The following is a 16,582-nucleotide window of genomic DNA, read 5'->3' on the forward strand; positions in this document are numbered from 1 at the left end:
ACTAAATAGCAACCACGTGTACTTCTGCTCCACACCCCGGAATGTCTGCAGTCCAACACTTTCTCCCACCAGTAAAATTTATGTGCTAAACGGAAAATGCATGCATACTCTCGATGATTATAAAATAGCATATCTGTGACTACGTGCCACTCACGTGTGTGTATGCTATATCTGCACATGAAACCTCTTTGAAAATGTTCTCCTAAGTCCAGTCTCTGCATTTGTTAGGTTTCTAGTTCGCCTTTCCATTGTATTGTATGTTTTTGTAGGTTGCTGTGTATAATTGTTTCGTGTCCTGTGCATCCAAGTGTTGGTGAGTGTCTGGCCTTTCACTGTTCATTACCCAGGCCCCACTGGTGACTTACTCACTGATCCTAGTCACTTATTTATTTAAAAACTTGTGACCTACTTGTCACAACAGAGGAGCATTTCAACATAATAATAATAATACATTCGGCTATGACATATAAACAAAACATACTCAAAATGATTAACCAAAAATTTCACAAATAGATGACCTTTCAACATTTTTGGAAATACTTTTACATCTGTAATTACTGGCAAATCATCCGGTAAGTCATTCCACCACATGGGATCTTAAGCAAGAACTGATCTTGCGAGCATAAAGTCCGTTTTGGGATTTAAAGGTGAGGAATGGCACAAAGTACTGAGGCTTCCTGCGACTTGGAACTTTGAACAGCAACAGTGAAACCTTAAAATCTACCTAAAAGCAACAGGTAACCAATGCAACTGTTTCAAGATGGGATTAAGATGATCTGATCGAGCGCAGGCAGGACTGGTGCAAAAGGGTATTAGATGCCCTAGGCAAACCTTGCAGCCTGGCACCCCCTCCCTCCACCTCCCCATACCCAATTAAAAACGATGTACTTACACATGCTCACACACATACACTTTTCTTTTTCTCTCCCTGCTTGGTGCAGGCACCCAGCAGTAGCTTTCTTTCTTGGACTTCATGGCATTAGAAGACCTCCACTCTCTTCCTTGTTGAGCAGACACAGCTCCTGTCCTTGACCACGTAGGCCATCTGCTGCTGCTGCTGCTGCTCCTCTTTTCTGCCGCGTTGCCCGGCCCATGCTGCCTCTCGGCAGCCGCATGGCCCGGTCGATGCTGCAATGTGTGACCCTCTCAGTCTCTTCTTCTGGGCCCGCTCCTTCCAGCTGCAATGATTGGGCATCATTCTTCCTGCCTGGGTGTGAGTCCACAACACATTGCCTCTTCCGGTCCCCGAGGGCCGGAAGAAGGAGGTCCAATGGCCTAGGTCCTGCAGCTGCCACCAGTGCCGGGCGTCGGGACATTCGGAGCGGGTTCAGTGGAATCAGTAGGTGGCTGCTGTGCCGCCCCCAAACTTGTGGCACCCTAGGCAATGGCCTAGTTCGCATAGTGCTTCTACCAGCCCTGAGCACAGGGGATGATGAACCGGGCAAGAGCTGCAAGACTGAAAGTTGGGTCTTAGGCAGGACCCTCGTAATTTTCGTTGCAGTAGGCAAGTGAAGTGATTATAAAGGAATGTACCACAGTTCGAAAGCCCAAGCCAACACACTTTTCAGCCACCTCACTAACCTCATTTTGATAATAGGCAGATTTTATAACTGGTTTTAACTGTGTTTGAAATAATAAATTTGAATCAAAGAATACTCCTAGGTTCCTTAAGCTATTGGTACCCCTGCTACCATTGGGGGATGTGGGGGGGGCAAAGACAGCTTCACTGAGGGGCGACAGGATATCAATGCTTTGAATTTGGTCACATTAAGGGCTAAATGATGCCGACCCAGCCAAACATGAACCTCATGTAAACACTGCGACAGCCTGTCCCTAGCAGCTTCTAAATTCTTCACAACTGGTCAGAGAAAGCTGCCTATCGTCGGTGTAAATCTTAAAATGAATTCCCTGTTTCGATGATTCCATCGCATGGTAGCTGCAGAAAAACATTGAAAAAGTGTCGCAGAATGGCTGAGCCTTCTGGGGCTCCTGCTTTTATAGGGTGCCAGAAAGCAGCAGGGATGTCCAGAAAGGGCAATGGTCTCCTCTGTCAGTATGGCACAACAAAAGGTCACTAGTGAAATCAAGTAATGTTTCAGTACTGTGACCTTCCCGAAAGCCCACCTGATGGCAGTTTAAAACGCTATGTGATCTTCCGAAAAAAAAAGTCATTCAGTTGAACCAGCTATCTTGTTATATCAGGGGACATTCTGTGTAGTGTATGACCATCCTCCTGTGTGCTTATGGGCAGAGCTGGGCACAAACAACGCTATCGACGACAAAGTAGCAAAATAAGCAACCTGAGGCAGAAAGAAATCGACTGTATTTCCAGAGCAGCCTTCCTTCCAACAGGAGAATAAAATAAGCTGGCACGAGGCTGCTTAAAGCGCCTTGGTCTTCATAAAAGTGGTACATAAACAGTTTATAGAGGGAATAAAATGCACCCCGTGGGCTATTACACAGCCTGTAATTCCATCAAGGGGTGTCCTGTGACTTCATGGATAGAGAAAATGAAGATTATGCAACCCAGACATAGAAACTGACATGAAATCGAAGACTTTGAAATACCCTGCAAGGTGCACTTTACTGTTCGGATACATTTACAGTAATTTGTTTTCTCTCGCATAAAAACGGAATCGTGCAATCTCTTACAAGTTTTGCTTTGTTTTGGAGGTTGGGGGTTCTTGCCATTGCTTGGGGCTGAGTTTTTAGCTGGAGCTCCCCCTCCTCCAGTCCAGCCAGTGAGTTTCCTGACTGAGACACCCACACTGTGGCTCCCTCCAGCACGTGTGGTATAGAGATGACCAGTAGGTGTCACTGTTGCAGTGATCCAGCATGGAAGAGGCAGAACCTTAGTGATGGGGGGGGACACAGTTTTTCAGGTCTGACAATTGCAGTGACGACCTTATGACGAGGATACTAGAAGGGAACATCAGAACTATTCAGTATCCCAAATTCAAATGATCAAAACGAGCATGAAAGAGAGAGGAATTTCCTCACCCATTGCTAGACATAATCCTGCCTGCTGTCTGTGAACGGTCTCACCAGTTTGTGAGCACATCACCATTGTGATGCAACCTGTGACTCCCTTGTATATTCAGCAGCATCACCCTTTGCATTAACCTGCTCTAATTGATTAGAGTTGATGGAGTGAAGTTCTTTAAAGCTAGTAAAAATGTGTGGTTAGTCCAGTGAAAAGGTCTCGCCTACAACGTTTTGTTTTGTTGACTTCAATTTCTGTCAGCTCAGCAGCTCAGTGGCAGTACTGCCATGGGGAGGGATCTGGGTCGATTACCGGCACAGGTCTACCCGGGTTGACTACAGATGAGGATGCTGCGGCAGCCTTCACTAGGGATGTGAATCGTTTTTTGACGATTTAAAATATCGTCCGATATATTTTAAATCGTCAAAAATCGTTAGGGCCACGATACAATACCAATTCCCCCGATTTATCGTCAAAAAATCGTAAATCGGGGGAAGGGGGAGGGCAGGAAAACCGGCACACTAAAACCCCCTAAAACCCACCCCCGACCCTTTAAATTAAATCCCCCACCCTCCCGAACCCCCCCCCCAAATGCCTTAAATTACCTGGGGGTCCAGCGGCGGTCCGGAACGGCAGCGGTCCGGAACAGCCTCCTGCAATTGAATCGTGTTGTCTTCAGCCGGCGCCATTTTTCAAATGGCGGCGGCCATAGACCAACACAATTCGACTGCAGGAGGTCGTTCCGGACCCCCGCTGGACTTTTGGCAAGTCTTGTGGGGGTCAGGAGGCCCCCCCAAGCTGGCCAAAAGACCCTGGGGGTCCAGCGGGGGTCCGGAAAACGATCTCCTGCCGCGAATCGTTTTCCGTATGGAAAATGGTGCCGGCAGGAGATCGACTGCAGGAGGTCGTTCAGCGGGGGTTCCGGACCGCCGCTGAACGACCTGCAGTCGATCTGCTGGCACCATTTTCCGTACGGAAAAGGATTCGCGGCAGGAGATCGTTTTCCGGACCCCCACTGGACCCCCAGGGACTTTTGGCCAGCTTGGGGGGACCTCCTGACCCCCACAAGACTTGCCAAAAGTCCAGCGGGGGTCCGGAACGACCTCCTGCAGTCGAATTGTGTTGGTCTATGGCCGCCGCCATTTTGAAAAATGGCGCCGGCTGAAGACAACACGATTCAATTGCAGGAGGCCGTTCCGGACCGCTGCCGTTCCGGACCGCCGCTGGACCCCCAGGTAATTTAAGGCATTGGGGGGGGGGGGTTCGGGAGGGTGGGGGATTTAATTTAAAGGGTCGGGGGTGGGTTTTAGGGGGTTTTAGTGTGCCGGCTCACGATTTTCACGATACTTTAAACACCCAAAACGGCAACAATAAGATTCCCTCCCCCTCCCAGCCGAAATCGATCGTTAAGACGATCGAGGACACGATTCACATCTCTAGCCTTCACAGCCCTCCAGGTATGGGAATAGGGGGCAGTTATAGGCACTATGCGATGACAACAGCCCGTGGTCGGATTCTGGGAAGGGGCTCTGTTGCACGGTCCCCGGCTGATGACTGTCACTGCAGCGACTGCACTAAAGTATGTTAGAAGGGGGGGGAAATCCCCAGGTTGTTACAGATGAAGGCTTTTGGTGCTGACCAAATGACTGCTAGCATGGTTAAATGGTGAGGTGAAGAAAGCTATTAAAGACAGACAAGGCCTCTTTAAAAAAAAAAAAAAAAATGGAAGGCAGCAGAGCCAAATGAGAAGAATAGGAAACTGGCAAGTTAAATACAAAACATTGATCAGGCAGGCTTTGAGAGAATTTGAGAATAAAACATGCCACAGAGGCAAAATCCAACAATAATATCTTTCTCAAGTACATCAAAAGCCAGAAGCCTGTGACGGAGTCAGCTGGACTGCCAGAGGACCAGGGAGTAAAAGGGGCACTGAGGGAGGACAAGGCCATGGCAGAAAAATGAAAAAGATTCTTTGTTTTATAAGAACATAAGATTTGCCATAAGATTTCAGTCCATCAAGCCCAGCATCCTGTTTCCAGCAGAGGCCAATCCAAGTAACAAGTACCTGGCAAATACCCAAACATTAAATAGATCCCATGTTACAAATGCCGGCAACAAGCAGTGTCTTCTAATCCAGAGTCCGGCGGGTACTCACCGGGGAGAGGTCCAGATGAATTCCCCTCCCGGAAGGTGGAGCTGTGACTAATACAGGCGTCAGGCGAGACGGAGTCCGGTTCCAGGCAAGGGTCAGGCAGGCGGCAAAGCAGGCAAGGTCCAGTTCCAGGCAAAAGGTCAGACAGGCGGCAGGCAGGCAGAGTCCGGTTCCAGGCAAAAGGTCAGACAGGCGGCAGGCAGGCAGAGTCCGGTTCCAGGCAGAGGTCAGGGCAGGCGGCAGGCAGGCAGAGTCCGGTTCCAGGCAGAGGTCAGGGCAGGCGGCAGGCAGGCAGAGTCCGGTTCCAGGCAGAGGTCAGGGCAGGTGGCAGGCAGAGTCCGGTTCCAGGCAGAGGTCAGGGCAGGCAGGCGGAGTCCGGTTCCAGGCAGAGGTCAGGGCAGGCGGCAGGCAGGCAGAGTCCGGTTCCAGGCAGAGGTCAGGGCAGGTGGCAGGCAGGGTCCGGTTCCAGGCAAAGGTCAGGCAGGCGGCAAAGTAGGCAAGGTCCGATTCCAGGCAAAGGGTCAGGGCAGGCGGCAGGCAGACAGATAGGCAGGCAAAACAAGTCCAAACTACACCAGGAGAACCTTGTTGCAAGGCAGTGAGCCCTTCCCGGGGAGAGGTTTAAATCTCCCCGGGCGTCTGACGTCATCTCCGGGGCTGACCCGAGTTTCCCGCCTCTGCCCCTTTAAGGGGGCAGGTCCTGCCGCGTACTCCCCGACGCTGCTTCCTAGTCACGAGGGGAGACGCGCCGCGGCCCGAGTGATCCCTGGCCGCCGTCGAGGGACCATCTTGTCCGGGTAGGAGATCCTGGCCGGGACCCCCCCGGTCCGGGATCGCAACACAGTGGCTGTTCCCTATTGATTAATAATAATTTATGAACTTCTCCAGGAACTTATCCAAACCTTTTTTAAACCCAGCTACACTAACTTCCTTAACCACATCCTCTGACAATGAATTCCAGAGCTTAATTGTGTGTTGAGTGAAAAATAATTTTCTCCAATTTGTTTTAAATGTGCTACTTGCTAACTTCATGGAGTGCTCCCCTAATCCTTGTATTATCTGAAAGAGTAAATAACGATTTCACATTTACCCATTCAAGTCCTTTCATGATTTTATAGACTTCTATCATATCCCACCTCAGTCATCTCTTCTCCAAGTTGAACAGCCCTAACCTCCTTTAGCCTTTCCTCATAGGGGAGCTGTTCCATGCTCTTTATTATTTTGATCTCCCTTCTCTGTACCTTCTCCATTGCAATTATATCTTTTTTGAGATGCTGCAACCAGAATTGTATACAGTATTCAAGATGTGGTCTCACCATGGAGCGATACAGAGGCATTATGACATCCATCGTTTTATTTATTTTATTTAGCACCATCAGACCCCTTCAGCTCCTCCAGAAAGCAGCGGCAAGATCTCTAACAAACTGCAGAAAATCGGACCATATCATGCCTGTACTCGAACAACTACACTGGCTTCCCATGTCATTCAGATCTGAATATAAGATCATCATGCTGATCCATAAAGCATTATATAATGACTATACCACTTGATTACAAAAACCTCTTTACCCATGCATCTCTACAAGAAACCTCCGTTCATCGGACACTAGTTTGCTTACAACTCCTTCTAGTAAAGAAGTTCACAGAGTATCCACGAGAGTTCGGGCTGCATCAATAATAGGTCCTCATATCTGGAACTCTCTCCCAACCTCACTTAGAACTGACCTTTCTACTTCATCCTTTAGGAAGAGCCTTAAAACGTGGCTTTTTTTTTTTTTTAAAGCATTCCCCTCAGAAAATTAATCATCTCCATCATTCCCTTCCTCCACCCCCCTTTTTTTTTTCCTCTCTACAATCTCCTTCCTCCATTAGAAACGTATCAAATCAAATCACTATATTTTTGCTGTTAAATAATTCTTTTTGTAATTTTAACCTATTATTGATCTTATAATTACTTATATTTACTTTGTATAGAAAAACAAATAAATAAATAAATTTGCCATTCCCTTTCTAATAATTCCTAATGTTCTGTTTGCTTTTTTGACTGCCACTGCTGGTCTTTACTGAGAAGGATGGAGAGACACCCAGGCTGCAAATGATGTTTGAAGGTGATGACTCAGAGGATCTATAACTGGGCATACACACATACATACTAGAAGACAGTCTCATAGAAAAACAGGTGCCCACATATTCCAGCCATGCACTTGTGGCTTCAGACTGAGTCTTTACATGAAACCAACTGCCCCTGTCCCTAGCCTAGAGAGAGTAGGCAGCACAAATAAATCGTGAGTAAGGGGATTTGTTTGGAAATTATGTATTGATATAAGGTTTTCTATATTTTTTATGAATTGTATTAATTTGTAGATTCGACTTGTGTTTTGTTATTGTATTTCTGATATTAGTTTTATGATATTTTGCTATTTATTGTATTATTCTGATGTTTTGTGAACCACTTTGGGTTGAAGTATGTCTAAGAAAAGCAGCTTATAAATAAATCTGACCCAAGCCCTAATTCTGGTCCTATGCCACTAATAACAAGCCCTTTTACACAATCCAGTTTGTCACTTAACCTCTACTTTTGGTTAAGTTGTGATTTTTGCTGTTACAAAAGAGTGTTGCATGGTTCTGCACTATCTAGGAGGAATGCATCCCATGTTCAATAAAAACTTAGGCTCAGAATGGGAATGGAGTCTCTCTTCTGCATTAAGATTTGAGAGATTTCTGGAATTATTCAGCAGTGATTCCTGGTGGGTCTGCTGGGTTACCCAGCACAGTAGGGCCATGCCTCTATGGAAACAAGAGCACTATCACTAGGTTCCTAGGTAAGCACCCTGTAACAACCTAGGGAGATATATGGTCCACAATTACCTTGTGTAATTGCTGAAGATATTATGAGAAGTTCTGCTGAAAAGAATTATGTGAAAAGATCTGAATACTAATGGGATCTTGTTTGAAGAATTAATAAGATCACACGCGTGTCTGAGAAGCAGATTAAGATCTGAATGTTAGAGGAAGAGGAAGTTTAAAGTGTATTTATTTTTGCTGCTTAACTTTCCTGTGAATAGTGTGACTCATCAGTTTGGTGATTTTTATTGTGCATTCACTGCTGGCAATACCAGAAGAATAAAAGTTATAATTTTATCACAAACTCTAATGAGCGAGACTCTAATTACTTAACCCCAGGGTTGTGGTTCGAGTCTACTTGCTTGTGGGAAAGAAAATTGAAGATTTTGTGCTATAAGGGTGCAATCAGATGGTCACAGATTGAGACTTGGCTAGCTCCAGTCCACTAACTACCCAACCAAAGTTCTAAATTTGAATGCCAGAGGCTGGTACCAGGATTATAAAAACCCAGCATCAGATAGTCTTATGTGCCCCAAGTAGGAGTTATAATAATAAAATAAATAAAGCAGATAACAGATACTGGAAAATGTAATAGAGCAATTTGATAAACTAAAGATTAACAAAACACCCAAACATGATGGTATTCACCCGAGGGTTCTGAAAGAACTCAAATTTGAAATTGTAGCCCTATTACTAGCTACAATCATTAAAATCCATCACTTTGCCTGAAGACAGGAGGGTTGCCAATAGAAGAGCTCCAGAGATGATCGGGGAATTCAATTTAAAATTGCTATGCTGATATATACCAATTTGAGACTTCCTGTACCTCTCCTTGGATATCCTGAAAACCCGACTGGCTGGGAGGTGACCAGGACAGGATTGGGAACCACTGCTCAAAGATCATCTCGGTGTAGCTTGCTGGAGAATCCCTCTCCCCATCTTGCCCGGCTCTTGGAGACTCTTGAACATTGGCTTTGTTCATTTAGGATTTTTCCTAGTTTTAGCCTATGTCCTTTGGTTTATATTCCTTTGTTAATGTTTTTATTAGGAGGTTTTTTTGTGTTTTTTTTTTAATGAACTGTGAAAAGGCGAGAGAGAAATTCTTTTAAATAACCAGCAACCTGATGTTGGTGCTGGTCCAATTAATAGAAGCTATTCTTAAGAACAGAATTACTGAGCATATGGCTAGACATAGCTTAACAGGGAAGAACCAACACGGATTCAGCAAAGGGAAGTCTAGCCTTGCCGATCTATTCGAGGATACTGAAGGCTGTAAATGAACAGGGAGAGCCAGGCGATACAGTGCAGTGTTTCACACGCCCAACCGGTCGGGTTTTCAGGATTGCCATAATGAATATGCCTGCAATAGATTTGTATACCCTGGGCTGCAATGTATGCAATCTATCTTTTGCGCATTAATTACGGAGAGCCTGAAAACCCAACTGGGTAAGCCTGCTTCCAGGAGAGGAATGGGAAACATTGCAAAGAGTATATCTGGACTTTCAGAAGGTATCCGTCTAAATGGCTAGTTCTGAATATTTCCTTTGCTCGTCCAATTAAAAGTTAGCCAGATAAATTATTTGGCTAAGAATAAGACAAATAAGCAAGGGGAATGTTGGGAGAGTGCTGGGGTGGGGTTAACTTAGCCACATAAATTATTAGACTAACTCTAGACTTTCCCAAGACGAACCTGTTTCTATTCAAAAGAATACAGCCGATTAAACAGCAAACAGCTAGGGGAAAAAAATAAAATCATGGGCCTACTGGCCCAAACACAGTCCCCCTCGCCCCCCCCCCCCCCCCCCCCCCCGTCGCTCCAAAGGGCCAAGCCTGCAATTTCCCCCTAAATCCCCTTCTGTTTTAGAAAAAATGTACAGGTCGGGATCAGTGCTGGTCTTGGTCTCATTTAATATAGTTAAATGTTTCAGTTTCCAGGCCTCCCCACCCCCAGCCCTTACTCTCTCTGCACTTTAATCTCAGCTGAGTCTTCAGACCTTAAGGTGATAGCAGCCTCCCGTGATCTGGGCCCGATGCTCCTGCCATTGCGAAGCAGCTACGACGGGAGCACAGGCCGTCAGCACAGCGCTTTTCAGAGCTATTCTGGAAGTGTATGCTTCTATCTATCGTAGCTGCTTAGCAATGACAGCCGCCAGGCCCAGATCACGGGAGGCTGCCACCGCCACCCGGGCTGAAGAATTCAGCTGAAATGAAGGTGCAGGGAGGGTGGGAGGGTGGAAGGGGCTGAGTTTGGGCCGAAGGGCCACAATTTTATTTTATTTCCTAGCGGTTCACCATTTATCATAGCCGGATAACTTTTATACCTAACTAGCAATATTCAAAAGAATATGGGCCGGATTTTTAAAGGGTTACGCGCGCTGGGCCTATTTTAAAAAGGCCCAGTGACGCGCATAAAGCCCCGGGACGCTTGTAACTCCTGGGGCTCGCAAAAAGGGGCTGGGAGGGGAGGTCCAGGGTGGTCCGGGGGCAGGGCCAGAGGCCTCTGACGCAGCGGCCATTTGCCTCTATGTCAGAGCTCGCGTGCCGGCCGACTGCCGGCACGCGCAACTTACTTCAGCCCCAGGGCTGAAGTAAGTTTTGAAAAAAAAAAGAAGTCATCAGAGGTAGAGGGGAAAGGGAAGGGAAGGGGGGTAGGGAAGTTCCCTCTGAGGCTGCTCCAGGAACAGGAGAAGGCAGCGTGGAAGGTAGCACAGCTCGGAGTGGGTTTGGCACGCGCAAGGTGCACAATTGTGCACCCCTTTGCGTGCGCCGACCCCGGATTTTATAAAAATCGGGCTTACATGTGCGTGCACACACCGGGTAGCGCACACACATGTAGGCCGCGCGCGCTTCTTTTAAAATCTACCCTTATACGATTATATTTAAAGTTATCTGGCTACGGTTAGCTGGATAGGGATATTCAGTGGGATGTTTATTCCATTGAATATACAGGACAAGTTAACCATCTAACCGTAGCAGGATAACTTGTCTGCTCACTGGCTTACTGAATATCCGGTCCAAAGAGTTAGACTAAATCAAGGGTAGGCAACTTTGGTCCTGGAGTGCCAGAAACAGATCAGGGTTTTCAGAATATCCACTATGAATATGCATGAGGTATATTTACATGCACTGCCTCCATTGTATGTAACTCTACCTCATGCATATTCATTGTGGATGTCCTGAAAAGCAGACCACAGCTGTCTACCACTGGAGTAAAAAGTTCAGTTTTCCCAATTGCGAGAGGTGAACAGTGGAGTGCTCCAGGGATTTGTACGGAGACCACTGCGGTTTAACGTTTACATAAATGATCTTATAAAGAAAGCAATGAGTGAGGTGATCAAATCTGCAGATGACACACAAATTCAAAATTGTTAAAAACATGAGTAGATTGTAAGGAAGTGCAGGAGGACTTTGCAAGAGTGGGGGACTGGGCATCTAAATGACATTTTAATGTGGACAAGTCCAAATTAATGCACAGGGAGAGTAATAACCGTCTTTGTCTGTGAAACTGCAGTGCCAGAGATAGAACAGCAGTGGTCTGCCTTGTCTGGCGTGAACACATAAACTCCATTTTATGGGTCAAATGCAATGTTTAAAACCTTATCTGACTGTAGTTTTATTACAATTGATGAATTATTTAATAAAATGTATGCATTGAATAAATTGTTAGTAATCTTCTTACTAAATTCTAGAACCTGTTTTTGCATTTAGTGTTCATGCACTCCATGGAGTGCCCAAATTGTAATGTTTTATCAAAAAATAAATTTTTATTTACAAAATCCTGAATTTAACATAAATAGAATTCAGTCCTTGGCTGTGCCTGTATTTCATGGATGCACGAGGCCAAATCAGTACCCCAAGTCTGGCGCTGTATAAATCTTTAGGACTGCACACCCTGCTAGGTTCGGTGTCCCTCTCTGCAGCTTTTGTCAGGATGAGCGGTGCCTTGCTTGCTCTGCTGCACGCACTGAACTTTCCTGCAGCACTTCACACGCTGAAGAGTCCCCCTGAAAGATTCATCTGAATTATGGCAAATGCCATGCAGCAGGCTAGCATCCTCTGGAGGCCCTGTAGCTCAGGAAAGTAAAAATAAAAACTGATATACGCTCAAATGAGCCATAGAGGGCTCCCCTAGGAACACATGCAGTGTGCCTACTGCTTAATGCAGCCTGAAGGGGAAAAAAAAAAAACAGAATCACTCTCACGTATTTTGGACTGTAGAATGTTAAAATCATGCTTTAAAACAAAAAACGACGGCATGCAATCTGTACTCATAATGGACTACACCATATTAATTACAGTGGGATTTTTAGTTATCCAATGTCAGTAGACTGGAGGAACAAGGAAACAGAAAGCAGGTTTATTCTTCCAAAATAGTCTCTGCAATGAAGTACAGCACGTGTGGCTAATGCCGAACCTTCTATTTCATTTTTGTTTTTTTGCCCTGGTCTGGAGTTAGATCTGTGCCCGACTAAACTGATTCGGTATCGGCTTTCTGTTGTGCCTTACTCTGGGTTGCCTGGGCAGCAGGCACTCACCAACTTTCCTCTACTTCTTCCTCTCACCTTTCACCAGGTGGGGGTAGGGATGGGGGCGGAAAGGGCTGGGCTTGGGAGAGATTTTCTTGGGCACACCCTAGACCCAGGTTACCCGATGTTTGCAGTCGGCAAAGGCAGCCTAGGAGACCCACCCAAATGGCTGTTGTGTTAAGCATTTGCTCCTTCCCTCACCCTGGTTACCAATGAGCTTTTTAATGCAGAAGATAATGAGGCGCATTCCTGAGGGCTTTCTTCTCATTAACCTTCCTCTGCCCCAAGGCATCTGGTGCAAGCTGAGATTCCTGTCAGCGCGGGGGAATTGCAAACAACAGTAGGCAGCTGCAGTAGGAAAAATCCTTTCCTGTTTTTTTTTTTTGTAGCTTGGCAACTCAGGCCCCCAGGGTTTTGTACGTCTTTTATGCTCGCATTACACCACAAATGTGCATTTTGGTTTGGGCAGATGAGTTAACACTAAATTTACACAACAGGGCACTGGTAACATGGCCTTCAGCACTAGCACATTTACAGAAAGGATCTGAAATGCATAGGACTAGACAACAAATAATGTTGCTTTGCGGCTGCCCTGGTGGATGAACATTTGAGCATCACACGAGGATGGCTGCGCTTTATCGAGGAACTGGGACTGAATTAAAATGCAGGTACAGGCTCATGCCTGGGACGCAGTACCCTGTTAATATTAGGCCACACACAGCCAAGGCTCTTGGGGGTTCTAAGAGTAAGTTTTTTATGTCTCGTTTTTGTAACCCACAAACACTCTCTTTTCAAAAACGATTAGCTCCCAGGTCTCCTTATACAGCTGTAAGTCTTTATTGTGAGCCTTTGAAATTCCCCAAGGAGATGCACCTTCCCACAAATTCTATACTGAGCTCTGTGATTTCAAAGGAGAGGACCTTAACATGAAACATTTTAAGGAGCGGAATCTCTCAGCCCAACTTCCCCCATCCTCTAGCAGGAAGAGTTAATAGCAGAGACTATTCCCGTGTGCGTGACTTCAATAGCAATCTCTCTGCCAGCTCCAGGCAAGGAGAGAGGCAAACAGTTCAGCTTTCAGTAAAATGCTGGCTGGGGTCCTTACATTATGCAAGGAAGAGAAATGCATGTTTATGACAGCTCTGGGGTGGAGAACAGTGTGCCAATAAAAGGATTGACTCAAAATTAGTCAATACAGTACGGTGATTTATTTCTTTAGAATATACGCCATTAAAAATAGTTCTAAATAAAACTTTTACAGGTGTAAAGTGGTAACAGAGGAGCCCTTCATCATCCTGCTCATACAGTACACAGAACTATCATTAGGCTCCAAAGTGGACAAAAAGCCACAATCACTAAAAACAAGAGTAGTTTTGGCATTTGGCCTAGTGCAACATTATAGGAGCCAGCTCTTAACATGTACATTACTATTACATTCTCCACGAGAAATTTATATTTATATATGTATATATATAAATATTTTTTCCATACACACAGACGCCTTGGATCAAATTAAAAAATAAACCCCTGGCGAAAGTACGTCCATCTTTGTGCCTTCTCCAAGTGAAAGATGAAGTGGCATGCAAGGGGAGAATGGTTACAATTGTGTGCATGGATCTCACTACAAAATTAGTGCAAACCAAGAAGTGATGCAATCTCCCCCTTGCATTGCCACCGTCAATCGCGCCACGCCTCTCTGCAGAGAGCCGGCTCCTCAGTTACGCGATGTCCTCGGGTTCCCACAAACTTTGACTACTGTAGCTTCATCCCTGGCGACAAGGCGCTTTTTTTTTTGTTTGTTTTAATTCAAAAAAACTCTGTTCTCGTTCAGTCTCTTGCAATAGAGGATCCCGAGTCCCCGATACACTTTCACCTCATTCATACATACAGGCACCGTAAGCAAAAGATAAAAATGATAAATTATTACCCCCTCCCCCCAAAAGTGCGTCTCAGTGTCCCCAGCTGGCCACGCCGATCTCCTCCTTGTATCTGTTGGTCAGCAGGTTGGCTTTGCGGGTCAGCTTGCCCAGGACCGTGTGCAGCCCACAGAGGTGGTAGTGGAAGAGCTTCTCCAGGTCCTCCTGGCCCTCGCCCTCCTCCAGCTTGTCCTTCTTCCGCTCGTCGCCTTGCAGCACCCCCCACTCGATGTCATTGCGGATGTTCTTCAGCAGCAAGTAGTAGCCAAACATGTCCCGGTCGACGGCGCCCAACAGTCCCCCGCCGTCGCCCTCCTCCTCCAGCCGCACGTCCCTCAGCAGGCTGGGTACCATTACCGTCTGGTCCATGTTGCTCACGGCGCCGATGAAGCGGTTCATGGCGTGCAGGAGCGAGTGCTTCTGATGGTACGAGTCGGCGATCTGCATCATGGCGTCTCTCGCCCCCCTCCCCGGGTACCGGCGATGGGGTGGATGGCTGAGCCTCGTCCGATCGAGCCCGCCTCGGGATGCGCGCGAGGGGCCGAGTGCTGGCTCGCGTCTGCTCGCTCCGCGTCTTAGCAGCGGCGCATCCGTCCGGTCCCCCTCCTCTTTGAAGCGGCGAAACAAAAGTCCGATGGCTCCCTGAGTCACCACTTCACTGAGCCCGGTTGGGGCGAGGCAGCATGGCTTTGGGGAGGGGGAGGGGGGGCGATCGGGCTGCAGCACAGAAACAGCCAAAGAAGCCGGCAAGAGACGAGGCGAAAGAGCATACAGCCGGCAACCTTCTTCTTCCGCCTTCACGTAGCCAATTTATACCGGCAAATTCCACCGTCACCGCCCCCCGCCCCTCCTTCTGCAGCCCAGCAGGATGCAGCCGGCTGGAGATGACCGCGAGTAACACCGAGCTCCCGGCGTAGCCCCAGCCGAGCTAAGTCCCTCCCTGAGAGGCGGCCGCCCAGTGAGGAGCGAGGGGCAGCAACACGCGCGCCCCGCGTGCACAGCGCCTGCCCCCCCCCCCCCCTCCCTGGGGGTCAGGCCGGGGCCCTCGTCTATTTTAAACCGGGACGGGGAGAATAATCCGTGCTTCTCTCATCCCCGCTCAAGGGCAGTCCGTCGTCGGACTCAGTTGTTGATGACTGCATCCTTCCATCCTGGGGTGAAAGGATGCACATGGCCGAGCGCCGCTTGCCCCCACCCCCGCACATTCCCTTCCCTGAGCCGCTAACCGAAGGGAGGATTAACCCTTTCCCAAGATTCCCGACTTAATTAATGTAATGAACTGGGTGGGCGCAGCCTGATAGGGGGTGCACATATCTGATTTTGTGCACGTGCGTGTGGGGTATAACTTTATTGGCTTTGTCAGTGTTACAGGTCACGCCACACACCCCCGTGCATCTTCCCCCCCATGCATCTTCCCCCCGTACATTTACACGCCACACCGCATATAATTCCCGCCACTGCCACCAATCCTAACCCACTGCGCGTGCACCTCCGCGCGCACACGTCCCGCACATCCTCCGCCCCCTTACTAAAGATTTCAATCACCCCACCAGCCTTGCCTCCACTTTCCGCCAATCACGGGTCTTACCGTCACCCAATCAGCTGAGGAGTATGCTAATGAGTGCGCTGTGCCCCCCCCTCCCACAGCCAATCTCTTGCTTTGCTTGTCCCGGGGCGGCTCGAGCACCCTTGGTAACAAGGCGGCTGCTGGAAAACGCCTCCTCAGGAGGGTCACTTGGGGGCTGCATGCAAAAAAGCAGGGCGGGGGAGGGTGAAGCCCGCCGGAGAGAAAAGGGAGCGCAGCCCTCTGCTTGGAAACCAGCTGCAAATACAAACCCTTCCCCCCAGCCCTAACTTGTTATCCAGCGCTCCTGAAGGGGGGACGGCACCAGTTTCTAAGAACTTGCACTGCCCGCTATTTATGTTACAGAAGTGTAGCCTTTCTAGCTGTAACGTTTGCGGAAGGCTTAGGAAACCTGACCCCGTGAAGGCTTTCCCTGCTGCTGGGCTGGCTGAGGCAGGCTTCTTCATTCTGTGAGGGGCTGCTCAGATGATTTAAAGTGAAAACATGTATTTCTGATTGTGTTGGTTTAACTGATGGTTTGAAGAAACCCTCTCCAGCAGGTTTAAATTGTATCTGCCGTTTGTGTTTAATATTTGA

At 47.6% G+C, this 16,582-nt stretch overlaps 1 protein-coding gene across 1 annotated transcript; it reads right to left on the reverse strand.

Moving 5' to 3' along the window:
* Positions 1–13,690: 13,690 nt before the first annotated feature.
* On the reverse strand, positions 13,691–15,280 carry MID1IP1 (MID1 interacting protein 1). Its single transcript, XM_029603183.1, has one exon. It carries the CDS (start codon positions 14,869–14,871, stop codon positions 14,455–14,457), a length of 417 nt encoding a protein of 138 aa, XP_029459043.1. The 5' UTR covers positions 14,872–15,280; the 3' UTR covers positions 13,691–14,454.
* Between the last annotated feature and the right edge of the window lie 1,302 nt (positions 15,281–16,582).

This window comes from Rhinatrema bivittatum, chromosome 5 (genome assembly GCF_901001135.1).
Source record: "Rhinatrema bivittatum chromosome 5, aRhiBiv1.1, whole genome shotgun sequence".
NCBI lineage: Eukaryota > Metazoa > Chordata > Amphibia > Gymnophiona > Rhinatrematidae > Rhinatrema > Rhinatrema bivittatum.